We start from the raw sequence: 21,542 nt of genomic DNA, 5'->3' as shown, positions 1-21,542 counted from the left end.
TGTGAGAGGACAACTGCAGAGAAGAGTGAAACCAACCAAAACCTAGGCGGCAGAGCGGGGTACTGGTTGCCGGTGGAACCAATAGGTTACTACCTTAGTACGTAGGAAGGTACCGGTTTCGGCGTCGATCGAGGCAAGACATGCATCGATCTAAGGCAGAAAACCCCCTTTGGTGAATGAACACGGCAAGTGGGTTGCAAAACAGGGACCGCCAAATTTGGAGGACTACACCAAAAGTACGAAAACCTGCCTTCAACTCTCCGTTTCCAACATCGAGTAACTAATTCGTTGTTGGAAATATTTGATAGATTTTAGCTCTCAACTTTTATCCAGAACCTTTTAATCACCTTGATGAACCCCAGTGCATTTCCTTGTTTGTTGTTGTTTTAGAGGTGGTTATCGTTTGCGGTGGCTATTTTTTGCTCCCCACTTGACGGCCACCGAGGGCGAACTACGTAGTAAGGAAAAGCTCCATAAACTTCCGGGACGATTGCGGAGCCGAAAGGGCGGCCAAATTTGTGTGTCATGCAGCCGCGATTTGCTGCACGTCGCCAGCCGGCGGGAGGGATCAGCAAGCAAAGAGGCAGACAGACATGCACGCCTGTGAAATGTGACAAAATTGCGGTGTGCAGGGACGCATTGATGGGCGGCCGAGGTTGATGATGCAAACAAGCTTACCATTCACCCGTTCTCGACTTTTGTCTCTTGTTCTCTTGTTCCTCGATTCGCGGTCTCCTGGTGCGGGGATAACACGCGGCTTACTGTGGATGCGGCTCGAACGACTCGTTGTCGGGGGAATCCGAAACGGGTGGAGCGGATCGAGGCCCCGGGAGGCGATTTTGGAAAACTCGTGGAAAGCCTAAATGAAAAACGTTGGTATAGATGCATTTTGTTCTTGTCAAAAGAAAAAAAAAAAGACTTGAATGTTTGTCAAAAACCTAGTAGCAAGTGGTTCGGTGTTTTCCTTCCTTCAAGTACTGCACAACTCCGTCATGCGATGAACCGACTTGGGTGAACAAAAACAGGGGCAAAAGAGCGGATGACGACTTTGACAGGTGCACGCGGAAAACAAAGGATCGGATCCACCGTCCGTCGCAAGCGCCGCCCTAATGAATCATGACCAGGGGGAGCGACCCTAACCCTGTGTCAGAACTTTTAGTATCCTAGTCTAGCAGCAATCGCTTTGAGGACGGACTCTTGGCACTCTATTCCGAACACTGATTGATCCAATTCCACCAGACTAGACAGTGAATCTAAAAATACAAGAGAATATCGTTGCCACATTCAGAAAATTTCCCCCATTATGGGTATCGATACTAAAAATAAGTAAGGTGCAAGTTTCACGCTCAGCGTGATCGAAGTGGAGTTTTTGTGCCCTGCAGGCTCCAGCCTACAGACAACTCGCCAATGCTACCGCCGAAACCAGAGCCACCACGTACGACGTGGTTTCATATGCAAAACCAAACGGATGAAGCCTGCCATCCGCAGAGCTGGCCGTCGGAAGACCCCCACCCCCCGGGCCCCTTGTCGAGTTGGAGGTCACGGGAGACGCGCCGGTGAGGCCGCCACCCGATGAACCGCCACCAGAGGGCGGCCTGGCGCCCGTGGTGCCGTTGCTGCTGCCGCCAGACTTTGGAGGAGGCTTGAGAATCGCCGTGCCGTTGTTCATGCCCTTGCCGCCCCTCATCTTGCCGGGCTTCATCATTTCCGTGCCGTTGTTCTTGCCCTTGTTGCCCATCATCTTGCCCTTCTTCTTGCCGCCGCTCATCTCTGCGGTGCCGTTTTTTTTGCTGGACCCGGACGACGGGGGCGGGAGGAGGCTGACGCCGCTGCCCGACGCAGGTGGTGTCTTGGTGCCCGCGGTCGAGTTGGTGCTCGGCTGGGCAGCGACGGGCGGGGGGGCCGCGGCACCGCCGCCGTGGTTGCCGATGACGATGACGACCGTCTCGCCGCCATTTGCGGCCTGGCCCCCTGCGGCAGGAGCAGCGGCCATGCCTCCACCGCCCATGCCCTTGGGCGACTCTCCGGATGGCATCTTGGCGCCGCCTCCGCAGCATTTGGACCCTTCCGACCCGCCCTTTGACCCCATTTCGGGTTTGGATGGCATGGCTGCCTCGCCACCCATTTTGGGAGGAGGTGAAGATTCCATCGGGGGTGACTTGCGGCTGCTCATTGAGCCCTCGCTGCCCATCTTGGGAGGTGATGCTTCCATCGGGGGTGACTTGCGGCTGCCCATCGAGCCCTCGCTGCCCATCTTGGGAGGTGATGCTTCCATCGGGGGCGATTTGTAGCTCGAACCCTCGCTGCCCATCTTGGGAGGCGAAGACTCTGATGAATTTGGCATCTTGCTTGATCCGGCCATTGGGGCCTCAGCAGCAGGCTTGCTGCCGCTGGAACCACAGCACCCTGCGCTCGGGCTGGAGCTCATGCCTGAAGCGTGAGCCGGCATCATCGGCGGTGGCATCATCGGTGGTGGCATCATGGGCGCTGGCGGCATCATGTGTGGTGCCGCAGCGTTTTGGCTGCTGGGCGCCGGCTTTGTGCTTTCTCCCGGCATGGCCTTTGCGCCGCCGCTTGAGCTGGCACCGCAGCATTCCGAGCTTGAGCTCGAGCTTGAGCTTGAAGAGTGAGCAGCTGGCATCATGGGTGGCGGCATCGGGGCAGCCTCCTTGGCGGAGCTGCCATATTGGGATGAGCTCTTGGCAGCGGGGACCGCCTGGAGTGGCCCGCTCACGGGCGGTGCCGGTCCTGCCTCGCCCATCATCGGGGGCATTTGTGCCGGGGGTCCAGCCGGGCTCTCGGTTCTCTTGCTGGTTGCCTTTCCCTCCACGATGCACGCAGTGCTATTATTCAAAAGTCAACGATCAAGTTCCTATTGACTCGAGCGACAGCTCAGCAACAGACAAAAGATTGAAAAAACTTACCTCGCCAGCGCGGGGACAATGACTCTGGCAAAGATCTTCATGGTCGCTACTTTTCTTGACCGTCGAGGCCTGAATTTCAATGAGTGACAATGAAATGAGTGACCTTTGAGGGGGAGAGTTGGCAGACTCGCTTCCACTAGCAACCAAGAATCCAGTCCCGTTGAAGGACGGACCAAACACGACCAAGTCTGGGCCCCGGGTAGATCCTCCATCCCCTTTATACAAGCCTTTGTTCGATCAATGGTAAATGGCCCCATCGCCCGCGGTGTGGAATACCAAAAAAAGGGCTAAGCACTACCGCTTCGGAGAATTATTCCTTGCACCATCTAACACCACCAAAACACGTTGACTCGGCTGCGCCTCGCATCCTTCCAGGGATGGGGAGGGTTCCCCGTGGCAGGTGGGCGGGTTTTCTTTGGGCGGCAAAGACAGCCCAACCCGCGCCTGTCTGCCAAAAGTAGGACGCTGAAACGAGTTGCATTCGTCAGGTAAATTACCGAGTAACAAGGAGTGCGGGGCCCAGGTCGGAGTTGCGGTTTCCTATGCTTCTTTTTCGTCTTTTGCCTTGTCGATGCATCCTTACCCGCATTATCATGCATGAGGGTATTAGAGAACCGGAAGGAGTCGTTCCCTTTCTGTTTTTGTTCTCCTCGTCCTCGAAATTCTAGATGGCTGTTTTTAGTTTGTGCTGTACTTTTGCCCTACGACGCAGCACGTACACATTTTACGACTCGTGACTCTCGAAGCGAGCACACCCCCCACCGGGTCGCGACCATTCTCTGATGTGCAGGGTGAATTCGAAAGGTCATGAAAGAAATTTTTTCATCTGTAATTTTGCTACCCCTGACCAATTCGGGAAACTGTTCCTGATCGGTTCAAGTACGACAGAAATTTGACATTTGCCCTGACAAGCGGGTTGCGACATGTAGAGTAGTCTGGACAGGGGGGGTAACGAATACGCTTACCACATAGGGCTGCATCTGAACTCTGTCGGGACTCTTATTAATTTATTTGATTACATAGTAAACATGTTCTGACACTTTGATCATACGCCTCCAGCCTCGATACCGAGCCACGCAAGTTGACGGCTCAAGGATTTGACAGCAGCTGAACATATTAACTTCCCCGTCAATACCTTCCCTCCCTTCCTCGTCCCATATCACATCCAAAACTTGAAGGGCATGATCCTTCCCGCAGCCGCAGTCGGTCCCGGAGCCAAACCACTGCTGGTAGCCACCTGACCATCCGATGTGGTCGTCGGCAGCCCCCCGGACGGCGGGGGCTGAGTCGGGGGCTGAACGAACGAGGTCGAGCCGCTGGAAGGGCAGCCCAATGCCAGCTGCGCCACGACGTACGATGTGGCGCATGACAGGCCGCCGCAGCCGCCCTCGCAAGGCCAGTCGAGGGTCTGGGTCGGCACGGGCGTCGGGCAGCCGCACGACTGGGTGATGGTCGAGATGTGCAGGCAGGCCGGGACGATGCAGGTCGAGCACCGGACGCCCGTCGTCGTGGCGGTCGGGCAGCCCGTCTGGATGGGCGGCGTGACGGTGACCGAGGCGGTCGGCGGCGTGACCGTCGTGAGCTGGACGTTGCTGCTGCCGCCGTCGCCTCGTGTGTTTTGGGCCGTCGCCAGGGCGGCGGTGCTGTTGTGTCGGGAGGGTGGGGAGCGTGAGTATGAATTAGTTCTTTTGTGGGGCCTCTATAGAGCTTGTGCGATACAAGAGGTGGAGTTTTTGCGGCGGAGATCTGAGACGATCAATGTTGGGATGAACTGAGTTTTGGGGGTGGTGCCATTCAAAGGGGCTTGGCATCATGCGTACCTGGCAAAGACGACGAGATGTGTTGATATGAGCATGCTTGCGAGATTGCGTAGGCGGGTTCGGGTGGTAGATAGGATGTGTATCTATATGTAGGTATGAGACGGTACCTAGACAAGCAATTGATCGAGTTTGACTAGCTTGCAAAAGCACCAGTGTGAAATGCTTGTTTGGCGGCAGTGAACAAGCGACAAGCGTCAACTAATTCGTGCCTTGCAGATAGCGGGGAAAACGCTAGAATCTATAGCAGTTCATATCTTACTGTCTGTCGGGTCAGCACGACATCTCCTCTGAATGACGTTTACTAGACAATTTGGCGGACTTAACGAGTCCCAAATGAGGTAGTGACGGCTGGCCGAACATCTAAACGCCTTTTAATGTTTCAATGCCCCGAAAGGATACGAGGGGATAATATGTGCCAATGCATCACAAACTCGTGTTTTCTCGTGTCAGCATTTCCGCTCCCCTCAAGCCAAGGCGCATTCAGTGTTTGTGGTACACCAACCAGGAAGGGGAAATCGCCGTGCATCGGCTGGAATCCCGTGGCGTCTGACTGGTGGCGGGGGACGGGTCATCCCTTGGCTTCCACTTTGGTCAACCGCCGTGTTGCTTCTCGCCACATTTTCCCGCCTTGTATGTTCCGATTCGGGGAATGTTGTTCGGCCAGTCACGTGGTTACTAAGACTCGCCTTGTACCGCAGACCATGGGTGAAGCTTGCTGTTGCGGGTGGGCTGTGCTGTGCCGCAGGATCCGAGCTTGCCAAGATATGACCGCCGTATGCCGGTATTCAAGAATATTCTCCGACTGATTAGATTTTCGGCAGCTCTTCCAATACTTTTGCGGCGTTGAATTAGCAAAGTCTCACCCGGCCGATGCAGGGGAGCACTCTCAACCACATCACTCCTGCTTTATACTTCATTCATAGATGTACGCGGAGATATAGCTGCTTTGGCTGTAGATGTGAGCCCATCTGTCGATACGAGCCCGTGGGGGAATCTTGGTAGAACAATCGCTTCTGCGATCTGCTTCCCAAACTCCAGCAAAGAAATCATCTCTTAGCCACCAGAAGCCCTGATATGTAACACGGCTCGGGCAGTCCTGCCCAGTGGGTTGAGACCAGGTGGCGAAGGTGGTGGAGGAGAGTGACGCTGGGTCTGCTACGGGCCCATAACACCGCCGATTGTAAGTGGTCTTCGCGCTGCATTCCCTAAACAGGATTGATCAACCAGGAAGGCGGTATTCACATTGGAGATATGTAGAGACATGGGGAAGAGGCGCTGGAGAGGAGGACCTCAGGACCAATGGGGGAAGGGGTGCTGTTCGCTAGCGGCGGCAAACCCATTGCACTTGGGTCCTTTTTAACAGCCTGGTCCATCTTTTTGCCGACGTGGTATTGAGCCTTTATGAGCAGGATTCAACTCTAATGGTAGGCTGATGAAGTTGAATTGCAAGGCCACGAACCACGTCTAATCATGCTGCGTCTGGGATCCATGTTCGACCGACTGTATACATGAGCACACAATTGTTCAACCATCGCTCACCAACCTATCTAACTGACTGACAAGAATCCAGAGTAATGAGCCATAACGTTGCGTACCCCCTGTTCGGCACCCCCCCTGTTCGGCACCCAAAAATAACAACACTTTTATTTTTATCCTCCAACTTCTATTATAAATATCTCGATGAATCTGTCACTTTTGGATTTACTTTTTTCTGATTTTAATTCTCCATTTTCCAATGAAGCAATATACTGAAAAACAGCTTATATCTGCAATTAACGACGTCAATAATGGCAATCCAATTGCAAAAACCTCCCGAAAATGGGGAATACCTAGGTCTACACTTCAAAGTCGACTTAAAGGTTCTCAACCTTATAAAAAAGCACAAAGCCCTTTTCAAAGGCTTTCCACGGAACAGGAAAAGCATTTGGCTGATTGGGTACTTACCCAAACAGCTTTAGGGCTTCCGCCAACGCATCAAGAATTACGCTTTTTTGCCGAACGAATTCTTCAAGCCGCCGGAGAGACAAAAGGCCTTGGAAAACGTTGGATAACTCGTTTTTTGGCTCGTTATCCAATCCTTAAAACCCAAAGGCCCCGTCGAATAGATAACGCCCGGGTTAATGGCGCTACTACGGAGGTAATTAAATCTTGGTGGCTTTATATTACGAACCCGGTTATTAACGCTATTAAACCGGAAAACCGTTGGAATATGGACGAAACCGGTATAATGGAAGGCAAAGGATCTAATGGCCTAGTATTAGGGCTTAACGGGATCCGGCCGTTGCAACGAAAAGAGCCCGGAACGCGTGGTTGGACGACTATAATCGAATGTATATCGGCTACGGGCGTTGCCCTCCCTCCCCTCGTTATATTTAAGGGAAAAAACGTACAACAACAATGGTTTCCCACGGATTTAAGCCCTTTCGATAATTGGCAATTTCATGCAACCGAAAACGGGTGGACAAATAACCAAACGGCTATCGAATGGTTAAAAAAGGTGTTTATTCCGTATACCCAACCTTTAACCCCTGAAAAGCGGTTATTAGTTTTGGATGGCCATGGATCACATATAACGGACGAATTTATGCTTCTTTGCTTGCAAAATAATATTCAACTCCTATATTTACCCCCTCATTCGTCACACGTTCTTCAACCATTGGATCTATCGGTTTTTGGGCCGTTAAAAGAAGCTTATCGACGTCAACTTGGATTTGTTAGCCAATTTTGCTGTTTAACAGTTATTGGAAAACGAAATTTCCTACTTTGTTATCGAAAAGCCAGATTAAAAGCATTTATAGCAAAAACCATTCAATCTGGTTGGCGTACAACGGGGTTATGGCCGGTAAACTTGGTTAAACCACTTTTAAGCCCTTTTTTGTTAGAAAATAGCAACGCCAACGTTATAAAAGATAAAAACAACGGTTTGCAAAGGGATAAAACACCGGAAAGCCCAGCCCAAAAAATTAACGACCCGTCTTTACTTATTTGGAAAACCCCTAAAACGACCCGAGATATCCGACTTCAACTGCAAAAACTTTCCCAATCCAACAAAACCAACGCTACTTCACGTCTTTTATTTGCAAAAGTCCAAAAAAGCTTCGAAGCCAAAGATACCCTTTTGGCTAGCGCCCAGCAAAAAATCAGCTTATTGGAAGCACAACTGGAGGCAATACGGCCGGTTAAAAGGAGGAGGGTGGTTCCGGATCCAAACGAGCTTTTGGTTAACAAACAGAACATTATTGGATTGCAGGAAAATGATATAGAAAATTTGGAACCTTTAGCTGATGAAGAAGAGGTTAATGAACCGGAGAAGCGTGAAAACGATTGTATTTTTGTCCGTTGATAATTTTATATTTAAATCAGTTTATAAAAGTAGGCATTTCGTTGTTAGATTTTCAGGGTGCCGAACAGGGGGGGTGCCGAACAGGGGGTACGCAACGTTATGCAATGAGATGCAGGGAGTTTCAATATGACCAGCGTGATTGGGAGACAGCTCGGCCGCAATCATCCTCCTGTACAGCTACTATCCTTGCCTCCAAAATTTGATCTGATTCGAAGACACTGTCGTGAAAATCTGCTTTTGCTACCCAGGCAACCACGAACTAAGCTTTGGATCCCTTTTGCGCTTGCACAAAGCAGGAAGTTTTGGTACATCTGCCTTAATTTTACATGGGGAAATCAACTCGCATTTGCCGGGTTTAATCGCGCAAAACTCGCTCACTGGCATATAGCGCAAACTCGCTCACTGGCATATGTCTTTTTGGAGTCTCTCAACAATCAGCCGACACCGCTCGTAAAATATTGCTTGGCAGCAAATCGTTTCCCCGATCATCCATTTGTAATGTGCGGCACGGCAGAACAAATGCCCCGCGCTTGCTGGGTTTGGAATAAACCCCTGGAAAGTCTTGGCTTGGGGATATATGTATATATATACTGAATGCGATGAAGTGAATAAACGAAATACAGTCGCTTGTTTCTGAGCATGGCTTCTGCCTTGTACTTCAATCATTCTTTGTTGTTTCTCTCGAAAGTCTTCCTTTGACTTGCAAAACCTGTCCAGCACCTCCCCTACATTTCAACGAACGCATCTATCATGAAGGCTACGACGCTTTACATGCTTGGGCTATCCAACATGGCAGTTTTAGCCCAGTCGCCGCCCCCTTCCGAGTTTGGCCCAAGTCTTGACATTGGCATCGTAAGTCAACACCTGCACCCCAGCAAGTTTCCAATACAGTAACTAACCTACCGCTTGCGATTGCAGGTGCTCTATCCGGGCTTCCAACCTTTGGACGTCATTGGGCCTTCTGACATCATGCTGCTGGTGGGTTCTTGTCCCTGCGCTGGCCCAAACAGCTTCCTCTCAGCTAACAAACGCCTTTTGTCACTCCCTTATCCAGCTTTCCGCCAGCGTCAACATGACCATCTCTTTCATCTGGAAAGAGGCCGGCCCTGTCTGGGCCCGTTCGCCGGACACGCAGCTCCCGATCCAAGCCCCGAGCTTCATGGCGACGCACTCCTTTGCCGACGCTCCGCCTCTAGACATCCTCCTAATCCCTGGCGGCGGCGGTTCGCGATATCTGAGTGCGATCAACGACACGGCGATCGAGGACTTTGCCCGCGAGCGCTACCCGAGCCTCAAGTACCTCCTGAGCGTGTGCACCGGGTCCGCATTTTTGGCCAAGGCTGGCCTTTTGGACGGCCGCAAAGCCACGACCAACAAGGCAGCCTGGTCCTTCCCGACCGAGTTTGGTAACAACGTGACCTGGGTACCTACGGCGAGGTGGGTTGTCGATGGGAATGTTTGGTCCAGTTCTGGTGTTTCTGCCGGTAAGCATTCTCCTCCAGCTGCGATTATTTCTAAAAGTACAAATCGAACCAGAGGAAAAAAAAGAGAGAAAGAAACCTCTGAAGTGCTTCAATCATAACCGGCGCTAACAAATCATGACCCGTCAAAACTTGCTTTTCACAGGCATTGACATGACATATGCCTTTTTGTCAACGATCCTTGGCTCGCAGCTGATCGGCAGCGTGGTCAACACTCTCGAATACGCACCACATGTGAACAAGGACTGGGATCCCTACTCTGTAGTGCACAAAGTGAGTCATGCATCCCAGCGTTTTATGACTTTTTGTTACAAAAAGAAAGGGTGCGTTGCACAGCCGCCTGCTGACTCGGACCGGTGGCTTGATTCAAAAAAGGTTCCCGGCGCCGACACTTCTCGATCTCTCGGCGAGTGCGTCGGTCCTGCCGGCTACGAATTCAGTTGCAGCGGATAGGTTCGTGTACGGCCGCTGGCGGGGGGGCTTTTGGGTTCAAAAAGCATAGGATTTCGAGGCTAGACGTAACCCATTGTAAGCTGCGTCATTGGAACAACTCGAGAATAAGCAGGGATTACTGGGCAACCTTTGACCAGCAGCGGTCTTTTGTTTATTAAAATATCAACCAACAAATAGGCCAAAATGCCACCCCACTCCCCCCCAAGCTCGCCTCATTCGCACGTCCGTGCAGAATCCACCTCTCCAGCAACCTAATCTCTAAACCCCCAGAATGTTCCTTCAAATGCTATTAAAAGCAGGAGGCATTGAGGTCGTGGCTATCAGTTGCATCGCACGAGCCGTCAAATCTGCAGGTTCCAATGCTGAGCCCGCTAGTGCAAAAATTCCCAACTTTGCTTGTGGAACCGCTGTCATTCTTCTTTCTGGAGCTGCTGCTACCCTTGCTGCTCGAGCTCTTTCTGCGGAGGAGCTTCACTGTCCTCTTGTCTGAATTCATTATTCCGAGGTCAGTATTCCGCAATTGTCTCGTATCATTTTTTTGCGGAAGAGTGTCCTCTTACCAAGGTAGGGCATTTGAACATCTCGCGCGGTCACCTCAGCGGCGACCTCGTTTGTGGCCCCTAGAATGAAAGAAGAAATTCAAGGTTAGCACGGTGTATTGGCCAACTTGAGTTGCTTGAGTTTGGGATTTGGGAATGTACCTTGAGCGGTTACGCCCACAGCAAGGGACAAAGCAAAGATAAAGATACCGTAAGCCTTCATGATTTCTTAAGAGTTGAAAGTAGTTATAAACAGGAAAAGACCGTATCTTGATATTTCTTAAGCGAGAGAAACTGTTAAAAGAATGATGTAGATTGTGTTGTGTGGATTGGATGAAGAAAAGTGATAAGAGAGGAATTATAACTACGTCTTTATACTTTTTTTGGCTAGAAGAAAGATGTGCCAAGAATTGAAGCTAGTTCCAGATTGCAACAGTGCTAGGAATAAATTCATTAAAGGTAAAACTTAGATCCGTCTCAAGAATTGAGTGCTTTGTCCGAGTTGCACGCTAAAAGGCCAAGGGGGAAGAGGATAATAACTCGAACCCAAATACAAACTCTGAGACCATTTGACGATCAGGTGTTCAAATGGTTATTATTGTAGTGTTGAAAGGGGCTGTGACTTTCAAATTAGGTGATCCAAGTTTGATTCGCCGCATTGGACAGTATTTCTGGGGGGTCTAATAAAGTTACACAGGGACAGGGGCTAGGGAAGATAGGATCAACGGTCGGGAATATTTAAAGGCTAGAGAATCGACTTGTAACTAATGCGTATATCCTAGGAAAATAAAGAGAACGGTTCGACAGAGGGAAAACTGGTGCTTTTTTTTATATATATATTTCTTCATGTTGTATACGTTGAGGCCTTGGCAAATCCTATCGCTAGGACGCAGATGAGTCAATAGCTCGCGAGTTGATCGTTGCGGTACGGCAAGTAGGTAGGTATGTATCCGCTGGTTGAGGCGTTGGAGCGGGAAGAAACAAGTCACGGACCAAGGCAAGAACATGGAAATAAACATCTAGTTCTAGTACGTTTTGCTTGTAGATTTTGCTCACAATTAACTAAAGTGGCTTTTGTGAGAACATCTTCTCCCATTCTGTTAGCAGTGGAGCTAACTATTATACGAGAGTCATGTTATCAATCCCCACAGCTCTTAACTGGTCGTTATTCAATGTCGAGTAAGGTAGGACTATAATTACGGTGCATCTGCGTATTCAGTACTTATCGATAAATATGAAACAGTCGAGTCTATAAAAAGGCCCATTGATACGACGGCGTTGGGAAAGAGGGCCAGGAATTCGTCCCCGCCCGAGCTGTTCATGTCGGAACTTCTTTTTTGGAATTCGGCCCCGCGGCTATAGTCGGTCAAAGTGCCGATGCTTATTACGGGCGCCGATGTGGATTGTAATGGTCTAAATCCGTCGATAGTTTGGTTTGCAAAGTGCAAACATGGGTATTTGCATGTAAGAGATCAAGCAGCAAGAAGAAACAGACTGCACACCGAGGAGGCCAGACAACACCCAAACTTCGTCAACGACGTTTTTCGCGTTATTTTCTTTCTCGCTATCGAAGCAACAGCGGCCGGATAGCCACTATTTCCGATCGCGCTATAAACCTGGCAGTTCTGCATCTCCTCGGATTGCAAACATGGCAGTTCGTGATTAGGGCGCTGATGTTTTCAATGTCGCCAAATCAGAGCTCAAATCCCACACCAATGCAGTCAAGCCAGAAGCACAGTCGACATTTTCTATTTTTTTTAAAAAAAAAGAAAGAAAGAAAAAAGATCACCGGCATGACTAGTACGTCGCGAATTAGATCTGGTTATTGCACTACACGGATTTAGAATCACAATGCATACCAGGTACATCTCAGAAGAAAGCATGAAAACCATTTCTGAAAAAGAAAACGCCGATATTTGTGCCTGTCGAACTGGTTAATTATGGTTCGGATTGCAGGAAGCTGTATTTCGACTTGGTCTTGTTTGTGCAAGGGTGAAACTAGTGGTGCAGCTCTGTTATTTGACCACTAGCAAAAAGGACTAAAACGAAAATGAAAGGAAGAGCTGGTGCCTATGATTTTGATCAAAGATTGAGTCACAATCTAGCGATGAGGTCGGGTGCAGTGCATTTAGACACGTTTTTGATTCTCGCGATTTACCAATACAGACGTTTAAATCAGTATTGTGCACACAATGCTCTTAGTCTTTCCATTATCCCCTCGATCCTGCAAGCGCGGTCTCTTGTGGTAATTGGCGGGGTTAAACACAAACGAGTTATAAAACGAAACACTATTATTGTGTAGAGCGTAGTCGCGCTGCCACTCTCGAACTAATTCTTTTATTTCAATGTTATACTGACTGTCCGGTATGTCCGAATTAAAACAACTACCCACAATACCGAATTGGAAATGTAAATTTTATGCGCATAGTAAAAGCCATTTGAACATGGTTAAGTGGATAGGGATACCCTGTAAAAAGAGCTCGTACCAAGTGTCATATAGTAAAATATCAAGGGCTACGGGTCATCTATGAAGAGAAATAACATAACATAAAAGGAATGCATTGCACTTTGTTAACAATCTTACATTTGAGCTTTTTTTTACTCATTCAGTCATTCCACTGAACTACTTGGGGGCTGTTCGTTGTGGGCCCCCTCAAAGAGGGGGTTACAAAACCTTGATTTTCGAAAAAACCGTGGGCCACCCCGCATCAGTTTTTTACCTAGAAAATCGTTAACAATTTAACTTATGCCGAGTGTAATCCCGTTCCATAACAACACAATTGCACTTACCGCAAATATACCTATATCATGACGTCCCCAGAATCTCAAGCTATCTTAGGAGCCCGCATGTATGCCCAATATGTCGAAACTCACCGCAGTAGGGCGGATACCGCGCGGGAGGGCAGATCCAAGCCAGAATCGCTACGATCGTTCTGTAAAAGGAACGGTTACCCGTATTCGAGTACTCAGCGGCATGCTCGTAATCTCCTGATCAATGGCAGTCCTAAGATATCGATAAAGCGCAGCGGGCGGCCTTCATTGTTGACTGATGCTGAAGATCAAGCTCTCGTTGCGTATATCATGCAGCTTGATAAACTTGGTGCATATCCCGACTCACAACACGTAATATCTGCGGCCAATCTGATGCGTCAGTCACGTATACCGCCCTGTGGTCCAATTCAAATGAACTGGTACGGCCGTTGGCGTAAAAAACACCCGGAACTGCGACTTACCAAACAACAACCCGTCGAGATTACTCGCCTTAGTTGGGAGCAACAGATCGATCTTGTGGAGGCCTGGTATCGCCGCACGGCGGCTCATGCGGTAGAGCTTGGGATCACGGCTTCAGCGGCCTGGAACGCTGACGAATGTGGTACTAGAATCGGTGTGAGAGATGGCCGGATACCGGTATTGGTCGTGACGAAAAAGAGGCATGAAAAGCCACGCACCGCGGATCCGGCTAACCGTGAGAGTTGTACGTTGATAGGCGGTGGCAACGCTGTTGGGCAGTCGCTACCGCCCTTCTGTATCTTCACAAAGTGGCCAACGAGCGATTGGCTTGATCTGGATCTGCCTGAGGGTATCGTTTTTACGCGGTCAGAAACGGGGTTTTCCAACGGAGATATCCAGCTCACCTGGATACAGCAGTTCAACCGGTATTCGTGGCCAGAAGTTGCTGCCGTGCAATCGATCGGATCTCCCACGTTGAAAGAGTGGTTTGGTCATGACTTTGACGTCAGATTCGACTTTGTGAACCGCACTGCGGCCAAAATCGATCCAAATTCACAGCGGGCCAAAACACGTATTTGGAGGTGGCTTTTTCTCGACGGCTTTACCGGCCACTTTGGCATGGAGATACTTGATTATTGCCTCAGATTTGATATCGAGATCGTTATTTTACCGCCTCATTCAACGCATTATATGCAGCCCATGGACGTATCCGTGTTCACTCACCTGAAAAACGAGTTGCAGGCGGTCCTGCATGAGCATATAAACACCGGTATTCCGGTGTTCACCCGCTCAGATTTCGTTGCTGCGATTCGAGTAAGTCGTTTTCGATCTACAGGTTAATTTAGCGGTAAACTGATATATCTTCCCTTAACTTAGCGCTGCTGGCAAACGGCTTTCACAACTGGCCACGTAATAAGCGGTTTCCAAGATACAGGCTTGTTTCCTGTCGACGGCACCAAAGTGCTCGCCAAACTGCGTGGCCACGCCACGGCAGCGAATACACCGCGATATCCGGACTCCCTTCCTACCGCTGAACGATTTTCACGGGCCAAATATGCGGCAAGCCGTATGGCGGCCAAGGCGCACCACTTTAGTTCAGATACCGTTGATGCTATCTCGGATTTACAAGCCGTTGCCAACGAGGCGATCATCCTACAGCAACGCGTTGCCCAAGAGCAGACGAATAAGCAAAAACGCCTTCAACGCGCTTCACGTTACAAAGTCAAAATGACGTTGAAGTCAAAAGACAAGCAGTTCCAGACCGCTAATACGTTAGAAGATATGCGGGTCGCTCACGAAGCCAAACAGGCGTTGATCGAGGAAACAGCCCTATACCAACAAGAAAAGTTCGTCAGAGATGCGTGGTATAGGGATAAGAATTAGGCTATTCAACGCTGGCGAGAAACAGAGGGCATGCCCAACGGGATTAAGATACAACAGAAGAGATATCTGGAGGACCTCGGCTTCACGCCGGAGAACGTTCCGGCGGTCAGGGAACGCCCTGGAAAAAGGAAGAAGACCGATTCACAGCCCTCACAGTCATGGTTCGTCGATAAAGGGCCAATTTCAGCTGGAAATACAAGTACCCAGATCAATATTACCGTGGATACCGACTTTGCCTGTTCTATCAGCATATGCGTATCACGATCCTCGCAATCAGCCTCACCTCCCGCCCCAAACAGGCCTTCCAAACCGTTCCCACGGTATATACCATTGGCTACACCCTCTCCCCGTCAACTTCAGGATACGAGACCGCTTGAAGACCGTTCCTCGCCGCCAATACCGGGTGGTAGAAAGGATGAGTTGGAAGTACCCGGGTCGCCTTGTGACCGCTTGAGCGACCGGAAAAGGGCGATTGAGCCAAAACTCCAGAAATAGATATCTACAGCGCAATTCACGGCTTCAATTTATCTGCAAATTCTAACCTTTTTCGTGGGTGTAGTGTTTACGAACGTGAATCGAACTTTCATGAGCTACTTTGTTAGCGATCTGCTAACAAATTTGCTGGCCCACGGTTTTTTCGAAAATCAAGGTTTTGTAACCCCCTCTTTGAGGGGGCCCACAACGAACAGCCCCCAAGTACATATCAAACTTTTACCCTACACGACTCTTCCAATACAGCCATCATCGCACTTTTGCAATACACTTTGTTCTTAAAAATTTGACGTCCAAAATGCTCTTCAACAAAGTCTTCCAACTAGTATCCTTTCTCGCCATCGGAGCGATGGCTGCCCCAATCGCACCGGCAAATGCGGCATCTCCTGAAATTCCAAGCTTGGCTATTCGCTCTGATGATGCCGGCGCTTACCCCAGCCGCCCGTCTGAGCCCCCCGCTCATACATGTCGATCCTGTGGTGCACACTTCAGTTCGTCAGAGCAAAAGTCCAATCATCAGTTCCACCAGAAGCATTTTTAAGGTCAAGGGAAATCAGTTGTTCGTGGCGTTTGGGCGGACTTGACCTGGAGACCTTGACTCGTCCCGTTGGAATATGAGAAGCATCGGCATCAAACAGGCAAGAACGTTAGGATACAGATGTCTGATCAAGGACCGATTCGTGGCAAAGACTGCATCTTCCGGATCACTCTGCAATCGCCAGGGACAAGCAGACCCGGTAACTCTTCGTTTGGGCGATGTGAATATAGAAATTAGTATAGGCGGCTGTGGATGTCCAGTCAGCAATGCGACCGTTAATCTATCCCATGAGCTGTGGAAAGCCAAGATTATATCCCCTGGGTTTTGCGCCCCGGCTTACCAGTGAAAAGGTTACAAAGCTGACCCACATTCATCCGTTGGGACTTGTACGCTCCCTATTGTGGGTGGGCCTTTGTTCACCAGAAAAATACCTTTCTGCACCTCTGAATCAATTCGACTCTACGGGACCAAACCTCAATTCGGACAAACAATTACAAACCATCTTTGCATTACACGTTATCCTGGCAGACAAGCAGTCTGAAGCTGCTGTATTTTGTGACGTACACCGCTCTAGACGAGATGGGTTTCTTTCGTCAGCTTGTCGCACCCCACGGCGTCTGTTTCTACACAGGTTTTGCCTTGTGAAAGAAATTCCTCCGGTAGAATTTCTTTATTTTCTTTGTTTTTTTTTTTTCCAAAAAAGGAAGAGAGAAATCGTGCTAGATACGCCTTTTATAATACAGCGGGACCGGAATCGCTCAACACTCGCTCGGATTAACCCGGACAGACCACGACGTTAAAGTCCGACCCAATCTGACATCGTTACAGGTTTCCCCGACACTGACTCTGATACCCGTAATATAATCCGATTGATGAAACTTGATGCATTTTGCGCCGAGGCAATCGCCAAGGGTCCTGGAAGGTTTGAAGCTCCCGGCAAAAATGCAGACTAGACACCCGTTGATGGTTTGTTCGCTGTCCATATCCGACAAAGGGTACATTTTCTCCTGGTAATGCTCTTCAGGACTTGAGGGGCGGGCTGCTGAGATGGTGGTAGCCAAAGCGCAAAGTATGGGAACGGAAAGAGCTTGTTTGAACTGCATGATGATGTTTTTTGGTGTTGTTTGCTTGGCTTTTTGAGATAAAAATAGAATGGAGAAGAAGGAGATATTCAGTCTTGAGAAAGAGATTAAGGAAACTGCTTAAGGACAGAGCCTGGAGTTGAACCTAAATATATTGATTTTTAAGTTTGCTCTTGCTTCCTCTTTGTCTTCTTTTTTGTGGAAAAGAGGAAATCAAAAGTATAATTAGCACAAGATCTGGTAATGGTGGATACTTTTGAACAGATCCAGCGAGTGGAGATCATTTACGGGTATTATGCCGTTATTAATTAGGAACAAATTACATCTCAGGCTCCCTGCTGCAGTCCTTTATGCAAATACAGCGATCCAGGCTCGTTCATCTACTCTTTTCCCCCTAGGCGAGAACAATCTGCGAAATAAGCCATGGTTTTAACAGAAAAGACATTTTACTTCGTATATTATACTATTTACTATAGAATCGGGCGAAAAGAATCCCTCCCCTGTTGCCTTATGTATATTCGTGGGCCTTTACCAGCTTCTTTGTTTGCGGGAGGGATTAAGTAGGTACCCAAATTCCCTTGTCTCCAAGAATACTACCATCGTCGGCAACACCCGTAAGGCCCACATCACTAGACGACAGAGCCAGGGGAGGGATGTTTACCGTTGCCACCATTTTACTACGGTATCAGGCGAAAAAATCACCCCTTGTCGCCGTATGTGTATACGTGGGCCTCTATTAATTTAACTGATCGCCGGAGCCACCAAATACCTCAGTCAAATTTTTCGTTCAAAACCATGACCACAGTCTGCAGCACCCATATGACCCACACTACTGGACGACAAAGCCAAAGGAGGCATTTTTACCCTTGCCACCATGGTAAAAAGTTGCAAAAAAGCACACTAGTTCTAGTCCATATATCACGTAAAGCATTTCTCCCTGACATGAACAACGGTATAAAATGCCGGGATCGCCAATCAATCATAATTCGGCCTAGCGTCCTTATGCCTTTTTGGCGTTTCTTATAACCGAAATTTGGCAAATGCAAAAGTTCAAAACACAGAAGCGGTTATAATCGATCAACAGGTCTAACAGGGGACGGCTTGCTAGCCCTAGGTCCCCAGCTGCAAAATCGCAAAAAAGAGCAAACATATAGGCAAGGCTGAAAAGGACTTGGAAAGAAGCTCCTTGGCATGCAATGCACCCTGCTGCTGACTGGAACATGCTTGCCTGGGTTGTTGACTAGTCAGCATTCCAGGTACTCCATGGCGCCAAGAGAGGTTGCCAATGTTAATTTGACGGTAGGCCAAGCGGGCCACCGCTTCTTAGTGGATCGACCTGGCGGTCTCGTGTCTACCAAGACTTGGCTTGTCAGCTGTGCTGACTGAGGCCGCAGAGCCAAAACGGCCTACAGTTACACAAACTGCACTTGCTGCATCCATGCGAATATGTGAGGCTATTGGCTCATGTACGACATAGCGAAGTCGTCTCGCCGTGAAAGGAACGTGGACTTGGGAACGGCGCATAAGAAGCTGCAAATCAAAGCTGCAGCAAATGGTTGGGAGATAGTTTAGGTCATTAGTACAGATGTAGTAAAGCAAGACCATCGAGGTATATAAAGCGCACCTTTATCCGTTTATTGCCATCATCGAGAATGGTCCAGCAGCAGCAGCGCAGCACCAGCCGCGGAAGCCAGCCAACATTCCAACCTCGAAACTCTCTTCCTCAAACCCAGTGCTCGTTCCGTTGTGCAACATGCAGCTCTCCACTCTGTTTCTGAGCCTTGTGCTCCCCCTCCTCGCCGCCGCCGGCCCCATCACCGTCGAATCCGGGCCCGAGGCCTCTTCATCCCTGGTTATCCGCAACCTGGCCACGGGAGAGCCGGAGTCCTTCAAAAACGCCACGCTCCTCGGCGTCGACATCTTCGGGCCCATGCCGGACGACTACGAGGTGGTGGGCGAGGGGCTGAACAAGGCCGAGCCCGGGTCCAAGTCGTGGGCGTGGCTGCGGGCGCAGATTGACATGTCACCCGAGGACGTGCCGGCGCACCGCCGGGCCGAGGTCGAGAAGCGCCAGTCGGGCAGGAGCGTCACCGTCAACGCCTACACGGGCTACGACTGCTTCGGCACAAACTTCTTCTCGAACCCCACCAGCTACAACGTCCACTACTACCACAGCGTCTTGAGGTTCACCAGCTTCGGCATCGGTGGCCGCAACCTCGGCAGCCGGGAGCAGCTCGACTTTAGCAACTTTCAAGGCAACGACGCTTGTGGCCTGTGGATCGCAACGCGGACCTTTTCCCCAGGTATGTTTTAAAGTCGAAATACTATTGAGAAAGTCACGAGCCTTTGAGCTGTGCCGCTGGTTTTATAATGTTTGCCAAGGTTGACATGATGTTTCTTGAACTGCAGTTGGCTGTAATGGCCAGGTTGGCCGCTCGTTTGCCTGCTGGAGGCTTTGGTTAAACTAAGCCGAGCTGGTGGATGTTGCAATCTGGCCTCCACTGTCAGCTGAGTTTCGCGGACACGTCAAGCATCCTCCACCATTCATGGGTCAGACCCACCTTTGTTAGCGATTCACACCCAAACACACCAATAAGCTTAACAGCTGAAGAATTTTCGCCCTCCGGGCGCCGGTCGTCATGGCCTCACCAGAGGTCTCAAACCGCCGCGCGCGCCCGCAGAGCACGCCGCAGGCTTTGCCGCAGGGCCAGGCCGAGTCAGGACACGTATCTCTCGACACGCGCACCGCTAACGCGCCTGAGCCGGCTGGCCGCGGAAGGTACTCCAGCCTCCCGGCCCTGGCCATCAAAACACTGCAGCAGGAGTTGGAAAACGTGGAAACAGTCGGCAGCTGGCTCGAAGAGGTCTTTGCAGCCAAGCTCGAAAGTTTACAGGCCCCGGAGGACGCCGCGCTTAGGAGAATTGTTCTTGAACTTGACGACGTGATCAGCGGCTGGTTCCTCAGTCGCACCCTCCCTGAAAAAGAGCGTTCGCGCTCCCCGTCGCGTTCGCCGACCAGTTCCAGCGAAAGGCGCAGCATTTTAATTACGAGGACGGGCACGGCGTCGTCGGCCTCTAAAGGCAGAGGCACGCCCACTAACAAATCGGTCACATGGGCCGAGCGAGCCGCCACGCCACCAGCGGCGGCCCCAACGCGAATTTTAACCCCGGCCACGCGCTCGTACCCGATACGTACGACGCCCGGCAATGCACCTGACAGCTCCGCAACTCCCTCCCAATCGGGCCGGGACCGCTCCCAAGCCCCGAAACGTTTGACAGAACAGCCGTCCAACCGCATCCTGATCCGCGTAAATGACAAATTGCGGATGGTGACGAGGGAGCCATACGCGGTAACGACCAAATTGGCCGAGTTGGTCTCGGTGCCACACAGTGAAATCCCAAACGCCAAGCGTACCCCCACGGGCTGGGGTGTTACGGTGGCCTCTGAGGAAACACGGCAAAAACTCCTCAACCCCAGCGCGGTCAAGGCCATTATGGACGCATTGGACGCGCGGGAAGTCACTGTCCCGACAACCTGGCACACATACGCCGTTTCTGAAGTGCCCCGAACGCTCAATTGCCTGGACGGAAGAAAGGACGTACATGAGGTAATCCAGGAGGAGATTACCGTGGCAGCAGGCCAGCAGCCAGTCAACTGGCATATTTCCAAACATGGTTACGACCCACATACGGCTGAGGGCACGTGGATAGTGTCTTTCCTTTAACCCGTAAAGCCCTTTCAGCTTTTTGGAGTGTCGAGACGTGCGCGGAAGGTTGAAAAATCACGCAAAATTACACACCACCACGACGGTTGCCAGGGATATTGCGAAATACGTCGCTGCGTACGGCAAGCGCGTTGCGGCATATGTGGTGAAACAAAACATGCGACAGAGGAAGAGCCGTGCAAGGCAGCCCCCAAATGCGTTAATTGCCACGGCCATTTCCCATCCGGACATGAGAATTGCCCTGCCCGACCTTTGGTGGTAAATGGGAAGTTTGAACGACCTTCACAGCGTAAACTTAAGGGGATTCGCAGAATCGGACGTGCCAACCGTGCCGCGATTATCAACGACCGGGCCGAAACGGCCCGCCGAGAGCCAGCACCTGCAATCCCGGTCCTAAGCACCTTATCGCAGCATTCGCAAACCTCGAGCTCCCGATCGAGCATTTCAAACAAAAGAGCGCGGCCATGCGAGGCGGCAGGGGCGGACATCCGTAACTTCCTGCAGGTTGAACAGGAACGCGTGCACGACGAA

The 21,542-nt window shown here is 50.4% G+C and overlaps 6 protein-coding genes across 6 annotated transcripts; 2 read left to right on the top strand and 4 right to left on the bottom strand.

Annotated features, from left to right (window-relative positions):
- Positions 1–1,390: 1,390 nt before the first annotated feature.
- MGG_10468 (uncharacterized protein) lies at positions 1,391–2,965 on the bottom strand (the record flags this gene model as incomplete). Its single annotated transcript, XM_003713323.1, has 2 exons — positions 1,391–2,843; positions 2,925–2,965. The coding sequence occupies 2 exons, from the start codon at positions 2,963–2,965 to the stop codon at positions 1,391–1,393; spliced, it is 1,494 nt and encodes a 497-aa protein (XP_003713371.1).
- A 1,118-nt stretch (positions 2,966–4,083) lies between these two features.
- MGG_10467 (uncharacterized protein) lies at positions 4,084–4,910 on the bottom strand (the record flags this gene model as incomplete). The annotated part of the gene is made up of 2 exons (XM_003713322.1): positions 4,745–4,910; positions 4,084–4,567 (listed from the first exon to the last, which is right to left on the bottom strand). Exons 1-2 carry the CDS (start codon positions 4,777–4,779, stop codon positions 4,084–4,086), a joined length of 519 nt encoding a protein of 172 aa, XP_003713370.1. The 5' UTR covers positions 4,780–4,910.
- A 747-nt stretch (positions 4,911–5,657) lies between these two features.
- MGG_15519 (uncharacterized protein) lies at positions 5,658–6,234 on the bottom strand (the record flags this gene model as incomplete). Its single annotated transcript, XM_003713321.1, has 2 exons — positions 5,658–5,899; positions 6,204–6,234. 2 exons carry the CDS (start codon positions 6,232–6,234, stop codon positions 5,658–5,660), a joined length of 273 nt encoding a protein of 90 aa, XP_003713369.1.
- Positions 6,235–8,837: 2,603 nt separating this feature from the next.
- MGG_10466 (uncharacterized protein) lies at positions 8,838–10,021 on the top strand (the record flags this gene model as incomplete). Its single annotated transcript, XM_003713320.1, has 5 exons — positions 8,838–8,939; positions 9,006–9,065; positions 9,142–9,571; positions 9,714–9,841; positions 9,944–10,021. 5 exons carry the CDS (start codon positions 8,838–8,840, stop codon positions 10,019–10,021), a joined length of 798 nt encoding a protein of 265 aa, XP_003713368.1.
- A 289-nt stretch (positions 10,022–10,310) lies between these two features.
- MGG_15401 (uncharacterized protein) lies at positions 10,311–10,783 on the bottom strand (the record flags this gene model as incomplete). Its single annotated transcript, XM_003713319.1, has 3 exons — positions 10,311–10,507; positions 10,582–10,641; positions 10,723–10,783. 3 exons carry the CDS (start codon positions 10,781–10,783, stop codon positions 10,311–10,313), a joined length of 318 nt encoding a protein of 105 aa, XP_003713367.1.
- Positions 10,784–19,039: 8,256 nt separating this feature from the next.
- Positions 19,040–21,026, top strand: MGG_10463 (uncharacterized protein; the record flags this gene model as incomplete). The annotated part of the gene is made up of 3 exons (XM_003713318.1): positions 19,040–19,589; positions 19,696–19,723; positions 19,898–21,026. 3 exons carry the CDS (start codon positions 19,040–19,042, stop codon positions 21,009–21,011), a joined length of 1,692 nt encoding a protein of 563 aa, XP_003713366.1. The 3' UTR covers positions 21,012–21,026.
- Positions 21,027–21,542: the final 516 nt, after the last annotated feature.

This window comes from Pyricularia oryzae, chromosome 2, assembly GCF_000002495.2.
Source record: "Pyricularia oryzae 70-15 chromosome 2, whole genome shotgun sequence".
Classification (NCBI taxonomy): Eukaryota; Fungi; Ascomycota; class Sordariomycetes; order Magnaporthales; family Pyriculariaceae; genus Pyricularia; species Pyricularia oryzae.
The sequence above is the reverse complement of the archived record's forward strand: the minus strand, read 5'-3'. Positions and strand labels throughout refer to the sequence as shown.